Source organism: Hermetia illucens, chromosome 6, assembly GCF_905115235.1.
Source record: "Hermetia illucens chromosome 6, iHerIll2.2.curated.20191125, whole genome shotgun sequence".
NCBI classification, from domain to species: domain Eukaryota; kingdom Metazoa; phylum Arthropoda; class Insecta; order Diptera; family Stratiomyidae; genus Hermetia; species Hermetia illucens.
The window spans coordinates 23,358,251-23,384,989 of NC_051854.1; the positions used below are offsets into that span (position 1 = coordinate 23,358,251).

Sequence of the window (26,739 nt, forward strand, 5' to 3'; positions counted from 1 at the left end):
TCCTTTTTTATTTGCCTCCAAGGAAATTTTTGAGAACTTGTGCTAGCTCGTTTCTCGGTGCCACTTCGCTGTTACTCTCTTTGACCAGTTTCAAGAGGAATAACAACTACAATTTTGGCCCTATTGAAATAAATTGATATCAACACATTTGTTGCCTTGCTTTGACGGGCATATTGGCTCCTTCTGGTTTCCAAACCATAGATTGTTGTTCGATTTCCGGATCGTACTTATAGAACCAAGCTTCGTCTTCTGTAACGATTTTGTCGAAGATTGTAGACTGGCGGTTTCTAAATTTTCTACGGAAATATTTAGTAAAATCCTAGCCTATTCTCGAGCGTTAGTTGAAATACGCGGAACTCATTGACAAGATTTTTTCGTGTTTCCCAGATGACGATCAAATACTCGTGCCACGGCAAAGGCATTCAAACCCAGTTTAGTTTAGACTTCACTAGGGCCACACTGCTATTATCAGCTGAAGATTTTGGTTGACCTTCACTCAGTTTGTTCCCCAAGGAAAAATGTCCAATCTGAAATCTTCCAAACCACTTCGATATAATTTTCAGTGAGATTGCATTTGTCCCATATGCATTTTTGGAATTCATTAAATTTTTCAGTGGTTTCATTTGATATCGAGAGAAAAACGCATTGAATTTTAAATTATGACAAGCAGTCTACATTTTTGTAAAAATTATGTTAACTAAAAATAAAAGTGTCAGTTTACCAAACTTTTTTAGGCCCTCTAAGACAAAAGGGAAACAAAATATACAGAAAAATGCTAATTCGGAGATTCGAACCTACCATTTTGACTAAAATGCTAATCCAGATACAATCAGATTGAAATTGCAAAGGAAAAAACACTTCAAAATTTGATTATGTAATATTCATGTTATTTATATTTCATGAATTATTGTCCTCTTCAAGTCCACCCAACTACTGGCCTATGCTGACGATATCGACATCATGGGAAGAACCACCCGAGACGTACAAACTGCCTTCATCCAGATCGAGCAGGCGGCACGAGATCTTGGGCTGCACATCAATGAAGGCAAGACAAAATATATGGTGGCAACGTCAGCGCCGAAGACGAATCAACCAACAACATCAAACCGCACTGGTCAAACACAAACACGAAGAAGAATAAGGATAGGAGAATACAACATTGAGACCGTTGACAATTTCTCCTATCTAGGGTCGAAAATCACAACCGATAACAACTACGATGATGAAATCCGCGCACGGTTGTCAGCCAACAGAGCCTATTTCAGCTTACAAAGACTGTTCCGCTCGAAACGTCTCACCATAGGGTCAAAGCTCTTACTGTACAAGACTATGATCTTGCCAGTCCTCATGTATTCCTCGGAAACTTGGGTTCTTAGCAAGAAGAATTGCGAACTCTTGGCCGCGTTCGAGAGAAAAATCCTCCGAAGAGTTTTTGGCCCCCTACATGAGGATGGACGATTCCGTAGCCTACACAATGACGAAATCTATGAGCGATAGCACGACCGGCTCAATAGGTTGCGGTGGGCGGGTCACTTAATCCGTATGGATGAGGATGATCCCACCCGGAAAGTCTATAAGGGCAATATCTATGGTAGAAAAAGAAAACGAGGCAGACCCTGCCTAAGATGGAGCGATGGCGTAGGTCAGGACGCCAGACAGCTTTTAGGGATATCGAATTGGTGGACCTCGGCGCAAAACCGGGATGTCTGGAGTTCCTTATTAAGGCAGGCTTAGACCGGATATCGGTTGTTACGCCGTTGATGAAGACGATGAATTATTGTCGAAAAAAAGGGATGATAATTGGAAGCTGATACATTTGTTATGATAGAACGTCCTGCAGAACCGTACGTACGTTACAGAAAATTTATCCAGCTAACGAGAACACATTTTGCAAACATTTGGGTGATATATTCTACATATGATGCCTTTACAGCTGATGTCAAAACTAAGACTTGTTTCGAAAAAAGTTGATCGCAAAAGGCCCACACAAAATGTCATATGTGCTTCCTTATGTAGCAATGCTTATTGCCGGCGGAACTCTTGCGTTTTGGCGTTCTATTCACAGAAAGACAGAGAATGTGTGTTCCTCGCCAAGTTACATGGGTGTTACACTGGAATTCCTCCTACACCCAGACGCTACTAAATGGTTTGAGGAAGACGTCAATTATGTCATAAGGGTTACACAGGAATTCCCCCTAAGTCAGAAATAAAAGAATTCAGCAGGTTGTGTATGCCGCAGGTTATGCAGGAATTCCTTTGCAGAAATTGGCTTTCGAAAGTTGGCATCTTGCCTTTATAGATCATGTTCTATTAAACTATACAATTCAGCAAAATAATACTAGATTCTCCTTTATCTCCTCGCTTTCTGTTAATTGGGTGCACCCAAGGCTTTCTTTTTCTCTTGGAAGTCTCCAGGTTCCACAAAAGCAGTGCTTCTTGTCCGTCGGAAGATGAACTAGAGGAACATAAGTCCCACACACAATGTTTGCAGCGAATGTTAACAATTGACCGCCGCCTAAGTGTGCCGCGAACCCCCGTGAAATTGTGAACGGTAAACCGCGTTTTGTGTCCGCCGACTCTTAAAAGTTCCTCAATCAGAAACAAAAACCCAAACTTGAACAAGTGTTGGGTAATAAACTAACTTGAAACACGCAGATGTAGGATTGGTATAATCCGTTTAAAGGCCCCCATCGATAGGGAACGTTCTGCTAAGCCCTCAAAATACAAAAATTAAGTTGACTTTGATGGAGTTAGGATTGTAGTAACGCAGAATTATCAAATAACAAACAACTTGTAGACAAAGTGAGTATTAATAAGGAAGACATTTATTTTTTTTAGCTGGAAATTTGGTTGGTTGGACGATTCCAGTTAAGTGTATGCCAAAGTAGCTGCCAATTGGTCAGGAACAACTTTGGGAGTTCAAGCAGGACATGCTGAAAACTGGAGCCCGAACTATTTGAAGATAGTGATTGTGGAGATGAATCTTGGGTTGGCAGGCATGATCCAAGAATCAAGTTATAGTCAACACAATGGAAGCATGCAATCTCTCGGGACGGAGGAAAGCGAATCATGTTTACAGTAGCAAAAAGCTTTATTGAGTTACATCGGTGTGTGCATCATCTAGCACAGGGGCGATTTATTTTTAAAATTTTGTGCAAACCTTATCAGAAATGAAAGATGACAAACGGTTTCGTCCAGGGCAGAGGTAACTCATCAGACGTTGCCTCACCTCTGCCTTGGGAGTAGCGTGACTGAAAGTGAGAACAGGTGGAAAACGCTCATTTTTATATAGTCGTAAAGCACGACAAGGGTGTGAATTATACACAAGGTTTAAACCGCCAATAGTTTCAGCTTAAGCTATATTTTTATTTGGAATTTGAGGGATCTTAAGTCTACATCCACTTAATGTTGGACCAAATGGAAAGCAACTTACTCTCACGTTTTATTGTCCCAGGGCAGATGTGAGGCAGCTTTTGATAGGTTGCCTCTGCCCTGGACAAAACCATTAGTCATATTTCTGTATATAATGAAACATGAGGAATGAGGGCTTAAAATGTGTACGCTGAAAAGTGTAACAAGTCTCGTCCCCAGAACCTTGCGTAAATTTATCCCACTCTAAGACGTGTTTGACATCATCAGATAAAGTGAACTCATATGAACGGTAGGGTTTGGAAATGTATATATTAAGGAATATTTTGAACGTTTAGCTGTGTACGAATGGAAAAACGAGCGTAGAAGGTTTCTCACACAAGACCTTTATACCTGTATTGTCCAGCTTTCGATTATTATGTACCAACTTTTATGTGCAGCCATGCACCTTGGTACCTATTTCCGAAAGTGCAACAGTACATTTAAGATTTGCTAGCTTCTCCAGCTTAATTATTCGAGCGGGTAGCCCGCAGTTTTATCTGGGTTTTAATCCGTATGTTGTAGCTTCTCCTACATCAATCAAAAGAAGAGCATAATCTAGGAATTAATATATAATAATTGTTGGCGTAACAATCCAATCGGATCAGGGCATTGAAGCGCGTTAGAGTACTATATTCAAGACCGTAACGATACACTACAGGATCATTATAGGCGACCATGTAGTCAGAATTGCGCTCGCTCAAGATTATTACCGTGATTTGACTCAAGTACTCATTCACAACTGAGTCGACTGGTATCCGACGCCAAATCACGATACAAATTCGTGGTGGTTACATAAGCATATGGTCTGTAGTATTGTATCAAAAATTAACTAATGTCCTAGAACCGCCGAGTGATAAGCTCAAGAAATCCGTGGGACGAAAGCATAACAACTATCCTCGGGTCAGGGCCAAAAGGAGTTGCTACGCCTTCCCTAACATTGACCCTTAGGTATGAAAACAGCAAAATTCTATCCCTAGAATACGAAAAACTCAGACATCAATCTTCCGTAGCAATAAAAAACAGTTCATCAATATGCATAAAAATGGATTATTCGATGCACACGATGAGAACTATTGAGCATACGAGTACTGGATATTCATTCATTCCCTAAGTTGGCTCGCTTCGGGATTTTCGTTGTTACGTAGCAAAAGGATCTGAAGCTTTCGGCGGGAGCTTTTCATATCGTAACACGGTATTCCGGCTTGTTTTAATATGTAAATATTAAAAAAATAAAAGGCTCATGGGACACCAGACGTTCTAGATAAATAGTGACATAAAGAGCGTTTGTACGATGTAATCCGATGTTTAGGTCTTCAATTAGGTTCCTACTGAGAATCTGTGCATCTCAACGACTGTCTAGAATATTTGGTGCGAAAGTCATGTTCAAAAATCTAGACCATACATACGTATTTCCCCGAAAAAGACGGAACTGAAATTCATGGCATCATTATGAACGAAATTGACGATAAATACCATTAAGAAATTGAAAAGATTGGAGATAAACTAATGAATCAATGATAAAGGAAAGCCAAAGTTGGTGCAACCGAGCGGCAAAGGCCCATTGAAATACCTGAACCAGCCTAGTACAAAGATGAAAGTCACGAAAACCGTACCCTTTTCTTCGGTTCACGTTAAGAACAATATATTCGCTTGTATACTAATGAAGGGACATGAGAAATTAATAGACGGACATGAATGTATTCTTGGATCCTTGTGAAAAATACTCTTTTAGCAAATAGCGATGAAGAAACAGATTCACACACAAAGGAAGTCTAATAACCACGTTGTTCGTGCACATAGCTCTGCAGGAAAACCTACGGCATTCCAGACCACACTCTGCCCCTTCACGGCATAAGTGCATTTATCAGAAAACGTAAATATTTTTTATGTAACATTTTCCTCATTATTGAATAAACTGTTTGACATGACATCATTCGCCAGAAAATGTCTTCCTACAGTAATGGGAAAACCGTCACAAACGTGAGTAAACTTGCCATCATTTTTTCTGTTGATTTTCCCATTTCAGTAAAAATTTTCTCAATAGAAAAAAGTAAATTGAACTCTTGGTGACTTCCGAAAACATCTCTGATATTAATTGCATAATTCTTATAGAGGAGGTTCTCCGTGTCAATTCGACGTACATTTCTTTCACCAGTAACAACCGATAGCAATTTTTGGGTCACCTGCAATAGATTTTCAAAAATCAGCCTTTGAGCATGTTGAAGGATATCCGCCGTTTTGACAATGCGCTCTTTGGAGTGAGTTATCCTTGCAAATGCTGCGAAACTTTCAATGGAATTAGAATAGACCTACTGCTATGACGTAATGCACCGTCGATCTCCGATACCAGAAAAATCGAATCGAATTTCTGTTACGGAATGCCTAACGTGAGCACTTTCCATAATCCCGGCTCTTTGCTTATACCTCACACTTGGTTTCAAAATTGCTACTAATTTCTTCCAAGGATGATTTATTACATGCGTTAAACTATTTAAATGCCAAATGCGACATTTATCTTTGATGGCAATTCAAAATATTTAAAATTGAATTTTGTTAGGATTTTGGCGCCACGCCCTGTCGATATCAAAAATGATAAAAATCAACTGTGGCTGAAGACTTTGATTGTACTCTATCAACAAAGAATGTGATTGCGTATATGTACCCTGCGATGAAACGGTAGCATGTTTAGAATCAAAACCACACCCCTCGTAACGTGTGTTTGAAAAGGGTTTAATGGGAATTGAATGTTCAAACACATTTTTCCAATAAATGTTCTTGGAAACTAATAAAAACTTTTTGTCTTGTTGGTTGCATCGTAGCTTTTCGTCGCAAATATTATTGTAGTAGAACTGAGAACTGAACGCTTATATCCAGTGAAATTCGATTTTCGATTGGAAAATTGCCGCTTCTATTTCCATTTATTGCATCCCTACTATTCTATTCCAGATATAGCTTAGAATAGTTCTAAAAATTGCTGGACCCTTCCATCTGAAGCGCATTATATTTGGTCAAAAGTCAGCCCCTTAGTGACATGCCTAAACTACTTTACTAAAATTAGCATTCTTCCCTGCGTTCGATAAATACTTCTCATACTATCAACTTCATTATTTTCAGACTTTCCACCAAATGTATATATAGGAACCTGCGTACAGGAATCAACACCAACATTGTTATTTTGCTGTACAACATTGAAAGTTGTACACACCCTAATTTAATTATTAATTCCAAAAAATATTCTATGGAAAATATCGCTTACAGATAACGAAAGCAATGTGACTATCAAAACACGATCTTTTTATATTGTTTTGAGATAAAAAATAATGTGAGGTTTGTGTTCTCTTATCTAGAACGAAGTGTTCATTTTGGGAATCATGTATATTTTTCCGAAAACAAGCTCCAGGGGGTTTACGTCACTCATCAATTTTATGAATTTATCACGTTTACAAATCTTATTGGGACACCTCAATAAAAAATTCGCTGTTTCTTTTTAATTTAGATGCAAATCTTCCTTTTATGCGTTTCATTTACGTGAAGTATGAGAATATTGACAGGAGTTTAACTCAATAAAGATTCTGTCTCTGCATTTCCGCGCCTTTGTCTGTATTCCTAAATAGTAGAAACTATTGTGTTTGATAATTAAAATTCAATATTGATCAAGTTCGAAAGGTCAACTTCAATCGATAAGGTAAACCACACACGGAAATAACAACGTAGTATTATGCAGGGCCGAGTACAAATGATGACAATTCGGTGTCTATACAATTGAGTATTATATTAAAGAATGATTGTTCAAAACACGCGTCTAATACTCCGAAATTCCAAGCTGAAATCGGATGAAAATGAAATACTAAATAGCTTATTGGCATGCAATTCGCTTGATTTTATTGCGTGTGTAGAAAACATAAACTTTATCATGACTCAAGTTCTATGATGCCTTCCTGAGCCTCCATATCATACTATAAAAAAATTGTTATTGCTACTGATTTCATGAGCGCCCGAAAATATAAATTTATCATGTACAGACTGTGAAGAAGAACCATATGCAAAAATTTCTCCTTTCCTCGATTTCATTTTCGCACATGAGCCTCGTCAAGGTCAAGACCGTTTACATGGTATTTTTACACTTTTATTATGACTATAAGATTTAATTAATAAATAAGAATGTATAAGAAGATTAGGAATGGATTTACTATTTAAGCTGAGGTAGTTTCAAATAGTATCGTAATAAAATTGGATTTTCAAGTATGAATTTATCATTCCAGCTTCACCTTCTTCCAGCGTACATTGCCCTAAAACGTGTAAATGTTTTTGGCCTCGCATTCGTAGATATAGTATATTGTTATTTTAGATGCTCGATGCAGATACAATTGTCTATTCGTTTTAATGCGTATATTGAACTTTGACTGGCCGTCTATGGTGCAACGATTATTTGTTTATCGTTACGATAACAAGACCTTATTTTCATTTTATTTGGGGCGGAGACTCTACACTAGCAGAATATAATATCGATTAGGTGCTCATTTAGACATCTGATATATTGAAATTAATAGATAGATAAAGCGGGTCAAAGTAGGAAATTTCCTCTTTTTGATAAAAGGTCCTAGGCTCTACCAAAAGTGTGAATTGTTTTTGAAACTAAGCCAAGATCATTCGACGAAACCTCCAAGTGTTCTTGGAGCTGAAGTATCTATCTTTTAGGATCTCGAGTGAGAATCAGGGATGGTCTTTGATTATTGATATTAGTCAGAGGACTGGAGGCAGTAATGAGCACGTCAATTAGACATGATATTATAGGAAACTAATAGTGTCTAGTCCAGAAATGTGTAGAATACATTAATGTAATCTGCGTCGTCGAGACTATAATTATACATTAATTATAGATAAGCGTAACGCATATGTTCATAAAACATGTATGATGTTCAGTATTTCTTGCGAACACTTCGGCAATTCCGGAGATGTGCACTTAGTCTTCCATATTTTGTAATTTTGTCCATAAAATTGAAGTCACACTTGAACAGCAAAATTGCTCAAGTGGCAAGTGTTCTTGAGTTCAATGTGGAATTTTCCATTTTCAATGACTGTGGATATATATTTCGGCCTGAATATTCAATGTGTGAATCATTTTTCTCCCAGGTATTTTTGAATTTCGAAAAACATATTATGAACCGACAGCTGAATTTTCTTTTTCATGACTGCAAACTTATTTTCTGAAAAGTGCGAACATACTAGAATTCATTTTATACTTAACTTATGCAGAGAGACTGTGGCGTTTTCTCTATACAAATACTTTTCAAGTTAAAGAATTTCACCTTCTCTTTATTACTGCTTTCTGATGAGTGTTAAGATTCTTGCGATAGAAGTACTATCTTCGAATTTGATTCGCCTTTGTACTTTCTAGAAACGGATGACACAATGGAATGACATTAGGGGCAGGGGCGTTGCTGACCCCGAGGCCAAATTCCAGTCTATAAGCGAATTCGAAGCTAACTCCACTTAATTTAGAAAGGAGTGAAGTCGGACCCAAAATTACTAGATGATGAAAGATTCGCTGTTGTTGGCCAACTCATTTCACGAGCAGATGGTTTTGTGTTGAGATGGTGGGAGTACTGGGTTGCACATTGGACAGGCCTAAGTGACATGGCTCGGTAGCCCGTTGATAACCTCAAAAACCGTTCAGGAATGTAGAAATCATGTGGAACAAGTCCAGGTACATATCACGTTCACTAACGGAAACGAGTACAACGGACTAACTACGATCTGAGTGTTCAGAGGCTATGTCTCTTCCCCCGACAATTCAGACATATAAACACTGGTAAGACAGCTGACAGAATTCGATAGCTTTTTTCCCTAGACTAAAGCGATCTAACTAAGCGCTATGTACTACCATATAACATGGCAAAGACTTTGTTCGTACATTCAAGGAAAATATTCGAAGAAAGCGTATTACGAAAAGCTAGTTCGGAAAATTGAAGAATTTTTGTGTATTGCAGAGAAAGTTTAGATTTCCATATGACTGTCAATTATGGGTATTGTAGCGAAATTCTTTTCGCTTTCCTGGAACCCTTTCTACTTCAAACGACGCAGTAATATCTGTGAAATATTTACAATTTTGCAGATATTTATATTCGATATGTAGAGTTTTTGGAGTGTTGGTCCATTAATCACTGGTCATACCACCAAATCTCGTTTGACAACAGATAGACTCGTCTGAGACCAATTACTGGACTATTATAATCGTAAAAGATGAAATCTTACATGCGCCAAAATGACGAAAATTAGCTTTTTTTTGTTGGGCTGAGTTTTTGGTCATCAAGCATCTAATCGTTGGCGCGACAATCCAGTTGGATCAGGGCCTTGAAGTCTGCTAGAGTTCCTCATTCAAGACCGTAACGGTACACTACAGTACACTGTAAGAGGCAATGACACGCGCGATTGTTACCCTGACTTGACCCAGATACTAATTTACAGCTGAGTCCATCTACCAACAATGAGATTTGAATCGCGATCTTCCGTACGACAACCTAGCGTTCTAACCACTGAGTCATCCGGATACACTGTTGGCTTCAAGCTTTCGTCAATACGTGTCTGCGTCGTATCATCGGAATACGCTGGTCTGATAATAATAATAATCGTTGGCGCAACAATCCATATTGGATTAGGGCCTTGTAGTGACCGTAACGGTACTCTACAGGATTGCAGTACCTTGTAGGAGGCAATGTGATCAGTATTGCGTTCACACGAGATTATTACCCTGATTTGACTCAGGTACTCATTCAAAGCTGAGTCGACTGGTATCCGACGTCAAATCACGATACAAATCCCACTGCCATCAGCGAAATTTGAACTGCAACCTTCCGTACGACAGCCTTGTGCCCTAACCACTCAGCTATCTACTTGACTAATTCCTGCCATAGCTTCAAAGGAAACTGTCGGGAAATATAATACCACATTTAACTGAACTAACGTTTGTTCGTTGTCAGTCTTAAGACTCCAGAAAAACGTCCAAAAATGAAAAAAATGTCGCTGCTACATCCCGGAAAGATTTTGATTCTTTAGCCTCAACTGAAAACTCCTATCCTTTTAGAAATATCGAATCACACATGACAAATGAAAAACCCTTCCAAGAGCATTTGAACACGACAACCAATTCAAACGCCAATTGTAGACATGGCGATAAATTGTTATTCATTGAACTATTCCGAATGTCTCCATTTAATTTTATTGTCGGCTGAGTGAGATTGAATATTTCTTCCCGCTAGAGCTAATTTATGGTATTTCCGAATTGAAATGGAATGGAAACACAGTGGATTAAAGAATATTCATTTTGAATAAAATGTTTAACCTCGTAAAATGCCCTTCGACATTTCCTATATTCATTGATTTTCCATCTACGTATTGTCTATTCTGTAATGATTTCTTTAGACTAGAATCGGTTGGCAGATATTAGATTCTTAGATAATGATCAGATGGTACCTAGGTAAATAACAGTTCAGGAAAAAAAGATTAACGACCAAAGGGTACTTAGCTCAACATCAACTCCAAGAAAAATAGGTTCACCTAGGGATAATCAAGACATCAGCTAACATATCATAAGGTTATCCTTTTTTTGATCAAAGTAACAAAAACAATTTAGGGAAATCATTTCTCTTGTATCAAGTACTTTTGCTACCAAGTCGTTTTTCAGGTTAAATTTTGCCTGAGGTGAATTCTAAAATACTATCTCAACAAATGCGAAACGAAATGATTAGAATACTCCATTCCTGAATGAAGCAAAGAAATTTCAAATGTTATTCAAATACACTTCCCATAGAAGAACATCAAAATGATGAAGTAACGCATGGAACCGTCAAATACAACACAATTTATCACAACTCCCTGTAAAAGTTTTCTGGGCCGCATGTTACTCCTGGAGATAAGAAAACAAAGCAGTACCAGAGCATGGAATTCTCATTTCTTCCATATCATATATCTCAATTGTCGTGTTCTCGGTACAAAATAAACAGAATACAGACTAATCTTTTGTCGTCGTCTTGCAAGGATGCAATACTTTTTTATTGTTCTAGACTTTCCATGAACCTAACAAAAACATAACCTCCAGCAGGGAGAGATGGCGAAAAAATGGCATCGCAGGAAAGTCACTAAGCAAGCGTACCAGCGATAGTGTAGTAGGGAAAGCAATGACCAAATATTGACTTCATTCATTGCGACCAGACGGCGGCAATGGCGGCGATATACGGTGACTTTAATCCACTCTATATATTGTAATATTCTCATGGAATTGTACACATGAAAACAACAGCCATGGAAAGCTATGAGGGAGTAGTATATGGTGGTTGTGCTTTATACAGAGAACAGTTCATATGCACTTCGAAGTCTCAATGTGCTGATGGCTCGTCTATATAATTTATGCATAGGGAGATGAGAACGTTTATCGGTACGGATCAAAATAAAGTGCACAATTTGTGCCAAGAATTAATTATGCCAAGGGTAATTTCGTTGTATGGCCACCACTCTTGATTAGTTCATTGCGTCGTCAAACATTTTATGGGCACATTGGTGATATGTTTTCCTGTTTGATCTTTTGACAGGAAGACATAAGTGGGTGCCATCGAATCAAAGTTTGATGTGCAGAATTATTAATATGATCAAACACTGTTTATCAAACATTAAACCATTATCTTTAAAAAGCGAATAAAGTTCACAACAGAAAGCCGTATATCACCCCCAACTTTCTTAGGGAGATTTTTTCTCAGACTGTGAACCAGATGATTTTGCTCGAGGCCAGCTCTTGAGAATTTTACGGAAGCAAATATCCATGAAACTTGATAAGTTGCAAATCCGTGTATTCATGTAATCATGAAAAATCATAATGTCATGGCAATCTGACGTTTGCCTCACAAGGAATATTGGTTTTTTGACACCACTTTTGTTATTTTGAAAATAATGGAATAAAAGATATGTGTTAAGCATTCCTTTTTGATAGGGAAAATGTCATCCAAGTCTGATAACCACTGTGGAAACCGATACTTCCCAACGGGCTGGATCAATCAAGAAAACATCAAACGGATGAGAAACACCACAAAAGTATCTTTGGCCGATCTGCAAGAACGTTCTATAGTAAAAAAAAAATTGGATCAAATCATGAAGTAATTGTTGCCACTGAAATGATTTTCCAGGATAAGACAAATCTTTCTACCAGAAAGGTGTACAGATTTTAGGGAGGCTTTGGACTTCTTATATTACCTTTCAATGAAACTATGTTCAATAAATAATCGTTCGTCAGTCCTCATTTATGAACAATTTGGTGTTTTGTCCTAACCAAGAGATCGGTGAACCAAAAAAGCCGGAGGAAGTTTCTTTCCAATCGATATGGTCAGGCATCACGTCAATGTGTACTCAGGGCTCTCCCAATCACACAAGGAAAAACGTATATCCCTGGTGAAGAGAAATAACGTCATATTTTACCACAATAACGCCTGGTCCCACACCGCCGCACTTGTCCTGCCCCTTTAGATTTTTACTTGTTCCGCCCCTGGGATAGTCATTTCAAAGTAAAAAAACTGTTTAACGAAAATGCTCTAAACCCCTGATTTATGGATTTCTTCTCATTCAAGTCATTTGAATTTCACAAAAAGGAAATTTTGTTGCTAGCAGCATTATAACCCACTGGTAAAAGGTTGGTATAAAATGAAAATTCTCATTTTAAAAGAGGGAAGTCTGAATTTGAAGTGAAAAATTCTGAATTCGACTTGCAAAACCTATATAATTCTGTTTTTATATATATATAACACGTCTACGGTTTCGTCCAGGGCAGAGACAACTAAGCAGACGCTGCCTCTGCCATGGAAGCAGCGTAACCGAAGTGGTTAACAAATATAGTTCGCCCCCTTTTAATAATCTGCAAACACGTCATGGGTGGGAATTATATCCAGTGGAAAAACTGCCACTGGTGAATATTATACAGTTAATGTTTTGAAGGCCAAAGTGAAAAATTCGGTTTCACCATGACACCGCGCTGCGATCTCGGTTAGCGACGCTCCTTTGGGTGTATGAAGGTTACCTTAAAACCGATCTTAATAAAGTCTGTGAAAAAGATGCAAAATTCGTCGTCACGGGAACGTTGGACAATGGGTCACGAAGCGAATTGTTTTCTTTGATGAGTCAATCTTTTTTTTTGTATCGACAGTCCGGTTCAAATTAGAAGAAAAAATACGATAAATTTGATCACCAGCCTACAGTATAAATTCTATACCATTCCCTGTTAATGCACTGCTGCAGTTCCACTTATATTTTTAGTCCCTTTTCAGAAACATAGTGGATAGTGGATGGCTCAAGTGGTTAGAGCGCTGGGCTGTCGTAGCGAAAGGTCACGTTTCAAATCTTACTGGCGACAGAGGGATTAGTCGCCGGCTCACTTCTGCCGTGGAACTACTGTCAGTGCTCTTCAAGTTGTGGAAGCGACAGGACGTTAGTTATTGTAAACCTCTGCGTACCGACCGTGTCGCGAAAAAAATAACATCGACGATCGAACGGAAATTTGAAGTGAACTTTTGCAACGTTTTGAAATTGAGCCTGACGTCATCAGTATTGATGAAATCTTCGTTTTCCAATACGACCCAGAAACAAAACGACAAAAGTCTCGGTGGTACATAGACCGGTCCCCCTAGCCAAAAAAGGCAAAGATAGACGAATCAAAATTGAAAACAATGTTGTCTTTTTCGATAGTAAAGCAGTGGTCCATAAGGAGTTTGTTCCTGAAGGACAGACAGTTAACGTTGGCTACTACGTAGATTTGCAGAAAAGACATTGAAAAAGGATTATCAGGACGAGAAAAGACATCCCCCCTGGAAACTACTAGTCCGCTAGGTTCCTGGTCAAACACCGTTGTTTCCTCGGATTAAGGCAGCCCAGAAAGGAGCATGACTTTTGTCCATAGAAGAGATCCAATCAGTCGTGACGAAGACTTTGCGAGAGGTCCCCGAAGACGCCTTCCAGGGTACGCACCGGTCATGGCAAAGTCGCTAGGAAAAATGCGTAAAGACCCAAAGACAAAAATTTTGGAATGCATCTTGTATTTTGTTGCGTTTGTTCCATTATTCGATTACAAACAGAGGTGTCAATGACGTGCTTAATGCAGTTAGGGAGTCTAATCGCTACATTGCAAAGAAGCTTGGTCGAGATCACAAAGTGGTCAACTCCTACCTATGTGAAAAACCGCGTCGCCTATAATACAAAAGGGAACGCACAATGAAAACCAGCTATTATACGTCCAATCCCCACTATTTGTGTTCCTTTATAAATTTTAATTTTGGCGAACGGAACTAAAAAGCACTAAACCCGTCTAAATGATAATTTTGAGTCAAGAAACGTTTTACTAGATGATCCACTGGGCCAAAGGCTTATGAGAGTTGATGAATCAGATCTAGACGTGCGGAACCTGCTGGGATAGAGACTGAAGAAAAAAGTTACAGATAATATTAGTTTTTCTTCTGAATGTAAACGTAGGTTCGGCTTGAAGAGTCCACATTTGACCGGTGGCCGTAACATGGATGGCATGTAATTGGTCTGTGAGTTTTGATTGTTCAGGCGGTTGGTGCTCGAATGAAAAATGATTCGGCCAACCGATCAGACATGTTTGTTGAGGTTGTGAGCGAGCATTTCACGTTTGTTTAGACTATAAACGAGAATTTTATGGACATCTTTATCGCTGATGAACATTTTTGATAAAGGCTCATACAAAAAAATATCTAAAATTTTCGTCTCAATGCCTTCCACGTCCAGAATTGAACTAATGATGATGCGAGTTTCCGGTATTTGTATGATGCATTCAGTTCAATTGGCTTCCGAATGCATTGCGGACTCTTCCAGTGTAAACGACAGGCCGAACTAAACGTGGAGCTTTAGGCTCAATCGGTTCGTAGCTGCATCAAAACAAACAAAATCATTTCGCTCTCTCACAATCAAATGACCAAAGTAGAATGTCATCCAATCATTGACATAACTTGCAAAAATTTGAAACAAAAGAGAGGAGAAATCGGATGAAAAATATCAGCAAGATGAGAATCATTAGCGCCTCTTTCTGGAGAATATGGCAGTACTATTTGAAAGTTAGAATAAATAGATCCGTGTTGTGAAGTGAGAACCAATACCAGGTGGAGAAGAATATTCACTTAGAAAGCTGCAAAATTATTGAGATGTTTGATCGCTCCTGTCAATATTGATCAAATCAATCATAAATTCATAAATTTTGATGGAAGACCACAAAAGTGGTGAGCTTGGTGAGTTTGAAATAGCCTCATTCACGACGTTCACTGAAAACAGCGCTGCTCGAAAATAAATCCGTAAAGATGCTATTCCGATTGATAGGCGATAACATCAGAACCTTCAAATGGGTTTTCTAGCAAAAATTTGGAAAGCAACCGTTGATTTATATATCAAACTAAGTGGTTGGGTGGTACGTATTGATCTTGACGTATGAACGCATATTAGGAAGTAAAAGCTATAATAGCAAAACATTATTGTTGGCAGAAATGGAGGAAATGAGTCCAAAGAGCAATAAAGTATTGAAGTACATAGAAGGAAATTATTTACGATAATAAGGGCAATATGACGAGTTCGACAGCCAGACCAACATAGAAAGATGTTTCTCTAAAGGTCATTAGAGCTTTTAAGGTTCTGCTAGGTTTTTGAAAGCTGATGACTATCACCATCCAACTAATTACTTGTCACTGAGACATCAATCTCAACAATATTTCAATCTTAGAATGATTTGTTTAACAATTATCTTCATTATGAATCATAACAGAATTATCAAATTCAAAATAATAACTCAGTAAAAAGGAAGGGACTATCTAGTGGCGTCGTTTTAGATTATATAATTCAATCAGTTTTATTTGAAGTTTTCATTGTCCGATTTAAAACAAAACCATATAAACATATATTTTCGCAGACAAATCCAACAGTCCCCCTTTTCGAAAGTGCTTATGCATGCATGTTTATTTGTTTACCTCAAATTTATTCCATTTATCTATCTCCATAGGAAATAAAAAAGCTTAACTTATAAACAAATAACCTGGACTCGAAATCACTCAACTTCATCTTGAACGAATACATTAAAAACACAATTTAATGTGACTGTATTTCTGCTAGTAAGTATAATAACGTATTCATTCTACTCATCCATCTTCATCTCTGTTGGCCTCGGAATAGATAAATGTGGAGACGGTGAAATATTTCAAAATTACTTTTTTTCGCGAAAACAATTTCAGATTCGTTGTTTAACTGTGAAATTTTGTGGCTAAGTCCAAACGGTCAAGTGCCTCACTTTTATGAATTCGTCATTGTGAGGTAATCATGTGGCGTTTAATATTCTTTTTTTGGGAGGTATCTTTTTCGGATATGTTTCTTGCTAATTCTTATATAGTTGCCGTTGGGAAAATAGTAACTTCTTCAATTAATGGTAGAGTGATTTCACGTGGTTTCTGCCACATTTTCTGGTTAGTTGTGACAGAACCGGTATTTTTGGGGTCATTTTGAATTTTTTTTCGCTAAGCTGTGCTGCTTTATCGGTTTTGTGCAATAAGTCATGTGAAAATTTCAAGATTGAGAACTTATGAATGAAAAGTTAGGAAGATGCAGTTTTTAAATAAACATAAATTTTAGTAAAAATTGGTGACTATAAGATAGCTATGAATACATTTTGGAAAAAAGGTTTTATGAATTTTAAATGACTTGAATTCATCTTGGACATAATTTAGATAAGCTTTCCTTTCCGGTCGCTTTAACATCAATGCAACAAGATTTGAATATAAATTATAATACTTTCAGTTCCTTGTTCTCAACATAAAAAATTTCCAAATATTTCGTGATTCATTTATTGTGCAAATTCTTCATGCTTTTCGAGTGAAATTTCATAGGAGGCAAGAAAGCACTTTTCATGTTGTTATCTAAGTTGTTGGCATGAACAATAGCCGCCATTGTGGTAGCGATCAAAACGAGATCCGTGGTCAGTTCAATCTTGTTCGTGATATATTCAGACTTTCTTGACCCCGATTCATGTGCACTCGTATTGTAAAGAGAATATGCGTGTCAATGGACTTGATTTGTTTGATCTGATATATTTTGGCATTTTTAATGAGACATATAGCACAAGGTATTCTCAGTCAGATTAAAACCGATCACATTGTTGTACTGTTTTTTTATAATTGACTGCCGTTGTATTAGCTCAATGACTCTAGCAACGAAATCATTAACAATCGAATTCTGCTTTTATATTTTCAGACAAATTGGCATCAATTTGAGACAAAATAGTGACGTCGTGCGGTCACACAGTTTGGTTGCAACACAAATAAATTATTTTGCGGTTATTTTACTGACGTGAAAACTTATTCGTGTGGCTGATGATAGATAGAAACCTGTAATCAATATTTACAAAAAGGCACACAAATGGCGCCATACTGAAATAGTTTCTTGTAGCCCATCATGTTACCCAAAAGTTTATGTCATGAAATTCGTGATGCTCAAATAGAAGAATGTTCCAACGGGTCTTCAGAAGCGAATGTACCCTTCCTGTGTATACTAACAAAAAAAGAGAAGACATCTCTGTGTAATTTCCTCATTGTTAATATCGTTTCTAGTAAGCTACAAGAAAGAAAGGTAGATTGAATACTTCTCTTCTATCTTTTTGTGAACACAAAATTACCTTAGATTTCCGCTTAAACCAACTATTGCCTTAGATATAGATGTATTACTTACCACAAATTTTAAGCGGTGCTTCCAATTCCAGCAGGATTGGTTGTGATAGAAAGATTTCTCGTGACTTTAAACATAATCCACGTATTTCACTTTCCGACAGTTGAACACTTTTTCCAGGCCGTGCACCACGTACTGAAATGAAGAGAGAAAGGTAATTAAAAAGTTGTTCGTTGTCGTCTGTAAAATAATATAATAATAAAAAATAATTTCGATTCAAAAATAAGGGATGTAATGTTTAGTGCTTTACAAGAGAAAATGTATGAGGAAGTTTAGTCAAATTTTTTGGGTGTGTGAATTAAAAACCGGAATTTTCTTGTCAAATTTCGAAACTTTATCGTAAAGAGACTATCACAACAATTTAACTCAAAATATTGTCCGTCACTAGCAACGGGTTTTGTCCATTTTCGGGCAGCTCATGGATTCCTTTGCAGAAGAACTCGTCATCCTTGGATGCAAACCATGAATCCACCCATTTTTTGCTACCGTCGTATGATGTGAAGTGTTGGTCTGCCAAGGCATCGGTCATCGACCGTAAAAAGGCAGTAGTCGGACGAAGCGGACAGGCGAGTATGGCGGGTGGGGTAAAACTTCCCATTTGAGTGTACTTAAGTATGTTTTGACCGATTTCGCAATATGTGGCCGAGCATTGTCCTGTTGAAGAATAATTTTATCATGTCTCTGGCTAAATTGCGGTCATTGTTCCTTCAATATTTGGCCCAAATACAACAATCGGAATTTGTAGCGACCGGCTGAGATTTTCTTTTCATACTAAACTATATCCAGCCGGTCCAACCATATGCAGAGCATGAGCTTGGATGCGGCTTTGAAGTGGAAGTTGATTGTTCGCTGGGCTTTACCCAGAACTTTCTACGCTTAGGGTTATCGTACAAGATCCATTTTCGTCACTAGTCACGATAAGGAAGAAAAATGTTCGTTATTGCCGGGCGAGCAGCTGTTCACCCATGCAAAATGATCTTTCCACGTCTCTCGGTTTCAGCTTATACGGCACCCAATGTTGTTCCTTCTGAATCATTTTAAACGCTTGTGGGCTCTTCTTGAGTTTCCCACGAGTTTTCTTTCTCTAATTTGGCATTTTCAAACCTTTTTGGCTGTCCCGGGCGTCCTTTGTGACTGATATCAATATCACCACTTTTGAACCATTTGTAAACCTGTGTTTTCTATGGATTATGATCTCCGTATGCCTTTATAAGATTCTATGCCAAACCTCCCGGCAAATGTTTTTTTCATTAAATTTGCCATACTATTATTCGGTAACCCAAGCTATGTTTCAAAGCTGACAAATACAACTTCAAAATGAGCCACTACATTATTAATGAGCTATTCTAACGTGTTCAAAAATGGTTTTCTCTAGTAGGAAAATCCGGTTCTAATATACACCACTAATTATTTAATTGGGTATTCTTTTTTATTGTATTAGGAATTACTATTTCGGCTCCATATTTCTTAGGACAACAACAAAAAGCACAAAGGACAGAATACGAGTATTAGTGAGAATGATGGCTTGTTAATCCGAGATTAGCCAATGCCCAAAGAATAACTTGAGATTGGTCTCCACAGATGAGAAGCGCATAATTATTGAAACGTAAGATACTTCTATGTATGACTTCTACAAAAGTTGAATAGTGTCAAATGTCATCAAAATCCGCAGTCATAATTTAGAAAGATCAAATGATTGACATTTTCAAAGAAACGTATTACAAAATATTTAGGAGGCTGGTATTTTTATGGGCCCAGCATTAATAGAGATTTACTGTCCCAGGAAGAGCTGTGCCTATCCCAGAAGTGTTGAGTTCATTTTCCCGATTTTATCGAGCCTGGGTACTGTTTACTCAGTTGACATTTTTGTAGACCAAATGGTACCCCCGGCGCAATACCTCAAGTTTGTTCAATATAGTTTCTACTATGGTGGTTTTACAAATGACAAAAAACGAGCAACCAATACATGATGAATACTTGTGATTAGGATGTACTCAGGACAGAGATAAAGAAGCGTCTAATGAATCGTCTTTGTGAAATGAATTTAGTGAGAGAAAGTTACTCTTGCTTTCATATTTGTTAAACTTGTGTAGACAAGTCCAAGAATCGAATGCATTCTAGACTCATGAACAACATTAGTTCATAACCTGGGATAAAAGTTTAATATCTGTTTGACGATATGAAATCAGGTCAGAAATTCCCGAATAGAGGTCTACTTGGTAGTTTTTTTACTATCCTTTTCAACGGTGGCGAAGCTAAAGTAGTTTAGTTTGCAATTAGCGATTCTTACGAGTTCAGTAATTTCGCGAAGATTTTTATTTTCTGAACCAATTAACCAGGAAAAAACAAACACAGAAGATTAAACATGCAAGCAAACAACTAACTTTTGTTGTAAAGTATCTCTTTTCCCCTTCTTTCCAGGTGCACTTTGACATTTGCACATAAAACACAGTTAGGAAGCATCTGTTTGTAACCTAAATCCAAACAAAGTTTGCTTGCTTCTAGGCATAAATATTGATGAAAGAAATGCTAAAGCAAAAATACAATTCGGCGTTCATGATTGCATGAATAATTTCTTTTAATATGCATCAGATTACAAGAGCCTGCATGAAACCTGTCGTAGGAGGAAACTATGGAAAAATTTTGTCTGAGAATCAAGGTAAGAGAGTTATCTGAGCTTTGAAGTTGTAGATTTCACAAGGAGGCCTCCAGAAGTCTCTAGTAATATTTCCTGATTTGCGCGAATTTTATCCTTTCCCTTCTTTTTATGAAAGATGCTAGGTCTGGCTGTTTTCGATGTAAATTGAACGCTTGTGTTTACCCTTTTGCTAGTTTATCCATTACGATATGCAAGAGAGCGACTCATTTGATGCTTTCCCCTTTACCTGTGATAGCTCTGGAGAACTGGAATTGTAGCTGGGTTTGCATTTTCGGACGTAACGTAATTTTGGCTACCTCGATCTCGATTCTCTCCATTTATTTGTTTGGTTATATTTTCATACCATTTTTCTTGGTCTTCTCCTATTTCTTAAACAGGCAACTCCCAATTATTTATTTTTAAGGTTTTGTTCGGTTATTCTTTTTTTTTTTGCATTTTGATTAAGGCAACATTTGTAGATTATTATCGATTAGCCCTGGCCGCATGGAAGCTATTCCCAATGGGCTTTCATGGCTTATTTCGTATGACCATGTTTTGCGCAAAGCTTGTGTAGGTAGGTGGTTGAACTTTGCCTTGCCTGTTGGACCCCGTGCATATTTCAGGGTCCTTTACTGGGGGAAGATATCGTTCAAGCCTTGAGAGAATGAGTGGTTCTAAATCCTATCGCTGCATAATCAAATGATTTCGATCTGGAAATGCCAATCTCACCATGCGCATTTTGATTAGCCGAAGTGATGCTGACTCGCATCGTTATGTTAAGTCAAGCCCGAATACGAAAAGTGCTAACGAAACTCAACTTTTCAACCACACCCTTGTCAAAGGGGCAGCCCCATTATATGTAAAAGATGAAGACGGTTAACGGTTTCGATGTTCTGCTCTGGGAGCAGCGTGAATGAAGCGGTTCGCAGATGTTGAACGTTCCTTTTTATAATTCGCAAAATACAAGGTGAGAGCGAATTATATCGAACGTAAATCCGCGGTACTTAGACCAAAACCAGAGCTAAAAAATTCCGTTTAGAGATTTAAGGATCCTAAGTCCGCATCGCCTCGGTCACGTTACTTTTAGGACAGAGGTGAGGCAGCTCCCAAGTTGTCATTTCGTTTTGCGAAGTGCGGGATTTTCAACGCGTGGATAGCCAAGCCTTCCGTCACCAGCTGCTGAAGCAAACCAGTAGAAGAGGAATTCATTGAAACCGAACAAAGGCGACTGCTGGAATCAGAACTGGTTAATCGGACTCGGCCAGGATTACTTTTATCTATTCAAAGAAGTATCCTGTATTTCCTCGTTACAATTGTCCATGGACTGCTGCAGCTGATGCACGCATATATCTAGAAGTTTGCCTGGCAAATCTAAAGTGCATCTTTGCTGGAGTTCTTTGACGAAAAATCGTTGAATAAGATCCCTCATGATTGTAAATGGCATGAAAGGGAGCCTAAAATCAAAAGATCCAAATCATCGTTCCGAACGGACTACCAAAGACGTAAGCAGACGGACTACCAAAGGAAGCACCTGTCGGCTGATGCCTTTATATTTGAGCTGTGCTTAGGTACTGGCGAACCCAAAGGGTCGAATTTCATCTTCCTTTTGATTTGTTTGATAACTCTGCCCGCGTACTTGGCAATACTTAATTTTGATGGTAATTTCATTAGAGGAATAAAAAATTATTATTATCTATGCATACCAACTTAAGTATAGACAAGAGGATCTTTTACATGAAAGGAACAATAAATTGTGATCACAAGAGTCAAGATATCTTTTGACGTTCTCAACATTTCGAAGATCATCGTTAAGACTCCTGCATATGGAGTCTCTTGGTACTGGACGAAAGTGCTCAGTAAAGGAAAATATTTTTATTGACATTTTGGTTTTCTACGATAAAGCCATCACATGGTACGGCACTAAAAATGATCTATTGCCCACAGTATCTTCTTTTAACATTTGTCTGGGTGTTTGCCTATCGTCAATGAAAATTTATGGAGGAAATTGTTCACGATCTCTACACCGACTTAAGACAGTACACACATCAGCACCAACGATCTGAAGAATATACAAGTCGTCAATTACCATTATTAATGACTATTAAGACAGAATCAGATCAATTCATTGCTCAAGCCCATACACTTATTGGTAAACATGGACTGAAATATCATTAACTGTTAAAAATTTGATATTATTGTTGGTAGTCTAATTACTATTGGAAAAAGTTTTTAGTTTATAGAGTGAAACTAATTCAAAAGAATATTTGAACATTTTGTATTTTTACAATTAAATTAGATTTCTCTAAAATTTGTTGTAAAGTAATAGTTCTATCCTACTGAAAGTAATTCATTGAAATTCCAAAAGTCCCAGTTCAATCATATGGACGTCAGAGGGATTTGCAACGTGGCTGCATATCAGATACCAGCCCAATTAGTTGTAGATGAATGTCTGAGTCAAATCAGGATTGTAACTCCGAACAAGACCAACCTGTCATCATCATCCTTTGTAATTTCTCTTTTCAAACTTCTTTTTTTCTTTGTTCAGACAAAGATCCGTTCTTTTCGACCAGGCATACTGCAGCATTCAGCACGATATATTTTCATATCCACATATTTTTTCACGAGGAATATAGTGGACCGGTTCTGGTAATTTTTATGATGATCTAATTTGCTAATTATTTGTGTTAATTACTATTGAATTAATACTAGAAGACACTCGGCCAAATTAGACAAAATCTGTTCTCGCTTAGCCTCTATTTTGTTCTTTTTCCTCCGGTGGTTATTCACCTATGGTTTACATATTTTAGTCATTTTTATAATGGTCAAATTTATGCCTTATTTGTTACTACAGTGAAAAGATTCCAGGTCAGATTTGAGAGCCTAATTGGTAGTCAAACATAGCTTCCAAGTTGTAAAAACTTGTTTTGAAAGAATATATATTCTTTTTTTGCGTCTCTTTGAAAATCCAATATTAATTTTTAATAAGTTTTCCGAAACGGAACCCGTGACAGCGGCAAAAATATGACCGAAAATTCCGACGTTTTGGGACGATTGATGAAGAACATATAAGTGATTTCTCATCTTCTGTATTCAATTGTCTTAGGAGTATATCTACGAGGGTCGACATATCAATGCTTGAACAAGATAAAAAGAACATTTTTCTCTAACTGGGCTTTCAGATTTGCCACCGCAAATAGAATAAATCTCTTTTATGGTTGATAGCGAAAATAAAAAGGGTGATATTCAAGAAAGTGTCGAGAGTATGACTAATTCTAAAGTTAATGGTTCGGAAGGGATACTGTCAATATTTTATTCATCATTATCAACCGCCTTAGTAGGGAACTGCAGACACCTCGGTTTTACGCGGAGATCCGTCAATTCGATATCCTTAAAAGCTGTCAGGTGTCCTACACTATTGTTCTAACTGAAAAAAAGTCTGCCACATCTTCCATTTTTACAATAGATATTGCTCTTATAAAATTTTCGGGCTGGATAATCCTCACCCTACGCAAGCTATTGAATCAGATTTTATTCGAAACCAGACGAATATAGACAATTGAATCGCCCATCCCTCTGGAGGGGTACTAAATTCTTCTGTCGAACGCGGCCAAGATTTCGCGATTCACCCTAAGAACCCAGCTCTCCGAGGAATATATGAGGACTGGAAAGATCATTATCTTGTATAGTAAGAGGTGTAACCCAATGGTGAAAGGTTTCGAGCGAAACAGTTTTCGTAAGCTGAAGTAGGCTCTGGTGGCTGCCAGAAACTGTGCGCCGAATTTGTTGTCATAGCTGTTATCGGTTGTGATTTTCGACCCCAGATAGGAAAAATTATCAACGGTCTCGAAGTTGTAGTCTCCTATCTTTATTGTTCTCGTTTGACCAGCGCCATTTGATGCAGTTGGTTTTCTGGTTTTGGTACTAACGCTGCTTCGTTTATGTGCAGCCCAAGATCCCGCGCCGCCTGTTCGTTCTGGATGGAAGTAGACTGTGTATACCAGGTTGTTCTGTTAATGTCAATATCGTCAGCATAGGTCAGTAGTTGGGTATACTTCAAGAGGATGGTGCCTCTCCCATTAACATAAGCATGGTGGATCATTTTTTCCAGGAGCAGGTTAAAGCGGAAATATGATAGGCCAGCCCCTTGCCATAACCGTTGGTGAGTGGTCTTGAGAGTGATCCCATTATTTTTATCTGGCCTCAGACATTTCTCAGGGCCTGTCTTATCAATTCGGTAGGGATACTCTCTCTGACCGTGTACAGTTTTCTCCTGGCTATGCAGACAGGAAAGCAGATCTGTTGTTGATTTATCTAGAGTATAATAAGGCTATCCCCAGTTGGCGAAACCTTCAGTTCGCCGATATTTTGATTGTTTAGCAGTTCATCAAAGTACTCAATCCAATTTTCCAATATGCCCATATGGTTGGAAATGAGATTCCCTTCTTCGTTTCGAGAGGATAAGCATCGAGATGTGCAAGGTTTTATCCTGCTGACTTGTTCGTTAAACGTCCATGCCTGGTGCAGTTGGACCCTGTATTTTTTGAGTTCACAGACATGTTGGTTCTCCCAGACTTACCTCTGTGAAGGTGCTCTTCCGCTCGACGGAGTTCGTGATAAGTCTCTCCGCGTGCCTGCGTTCTTTGAGAGCGATGCCGGGTATGCGTCATTCTTTCGTTCCGTTGCTAGTTTACATTCGTCGACGTACCAGTCGTTCCGACCAAGTATGTGTGTGGCCGTACCAATGATAACTTTCTTCAGGTGGTTGTGAAGTTCATTTGCCTATGCTTCATCTCCAAGACCACCCTTTTAGGTGCTGCGCAGATGTTTGGTTGTGGATGGTTTCAGTATTCTCTCTCACCTGATTTTCAGAGGGGTTTCTAGGCGATGTTGCAATTCGAGCGCGGAGTACTAAGTGAACGAGATAGCGCTCCGAGTTCATATTCACCTCTTAGATGTTCTGACATTCGTCCAAGTTTAGAAGTAACGGAATTCAATCAACATGTAATCAATTTAAGATAAGCGTAAAAAACGCTTAGGTTTGAGAGCTAAAAAAGCAATTTGGAGAAGGTGACAAAAAAAGGGCAGAAATGACCAGAAGTAAAGGAGAAGATGAAAGTGCGCTAGACCAACTAATGCCTAAGAAAACTGAAAATTCATTGTATGGACTAGGTAGCTCATCTGTGTATGTTTGTCCTATAAAAAGTCTATTACCGAAGTTCTAAACGTGTTTTTCTTGAAGTACAAATTAAAATTCGGTTGAACCGATCAGGCTGAAATTTTTTCATCATTCCAAAAATCAATAGTTCTGAGTAGAAATATATGTCCATGTTTTTTTCAGTCAAAATATAAAATAAGAAAAGAACTAGGTATTGTTCCTTATACTGTAAATTTTTTTATTTTCCTTCCGCATACAATTGCTTCGGAGATCACGTGCCTCCTTCATCAGTGCTAGGAAGGGGGCACGTGCTCTTCGAAATACAACAGTATAAGGACAATACCTAGTTCTTTTCTTAGTTTATACTGTAGTTGTGGTCTGAACAATGATTAGTTGACAATTTCTTGTTTTTATTTAAGATTTTCAGAGTTTTTTAAAGTTTTTTTCAGCGATTTTTTTTTCGTCATTTTAATGTCTACCATAAAGACAAGTATACAGAACAATAAAACATTTGATGTTTTGGTTTTAGATAACTACAAATGGAGATGTCCCAGCAGCCACCCAAAATGCCTATTACTGATTTCGAGTGGGTTTCAGGGGGATCTAAGTGTTTCTCGGCCTTTTCTATCCTTTTTCCAGTTAAGTTTAGAACTATTTTCAATACAATTATCTTTTAACAAAGGCAGTTTTCAAATTATAATAAATATAATATATGAAGTGATTCCATGCTTATTTCTTCATGAACAATTCAACATTCTCTAGATGAACATATCATCAGCATTCA

General features: G+C 37.9%; 1 protein-coding gene across 2 annotated transcripts in view; it reads right to left on the bottom strand.

The window, feature by feature from the left end:
* The window catches only part of LOC119660522 (serine/threonine-protein phosphatase alpha-1 isoform), a 103,608-nt gene that overhangs the window by 57,788 nt on the left and 19,081 nt on the right, over window positions 1-26,739 (bottom strand). For both annotated transcript variants that reach the window (XM_038069144.1, XM_038069143.1), the window contains exon 2: window positions 18,166-18,297. In XM_038069144.1, the coding sequence (XP_037925072.1) occupies window positions 18,166-18,297 (132 nt within the window). The remainder of the gene's footprint in view (window positions 1-18,165; window positions 18,298-26,739) is intronic.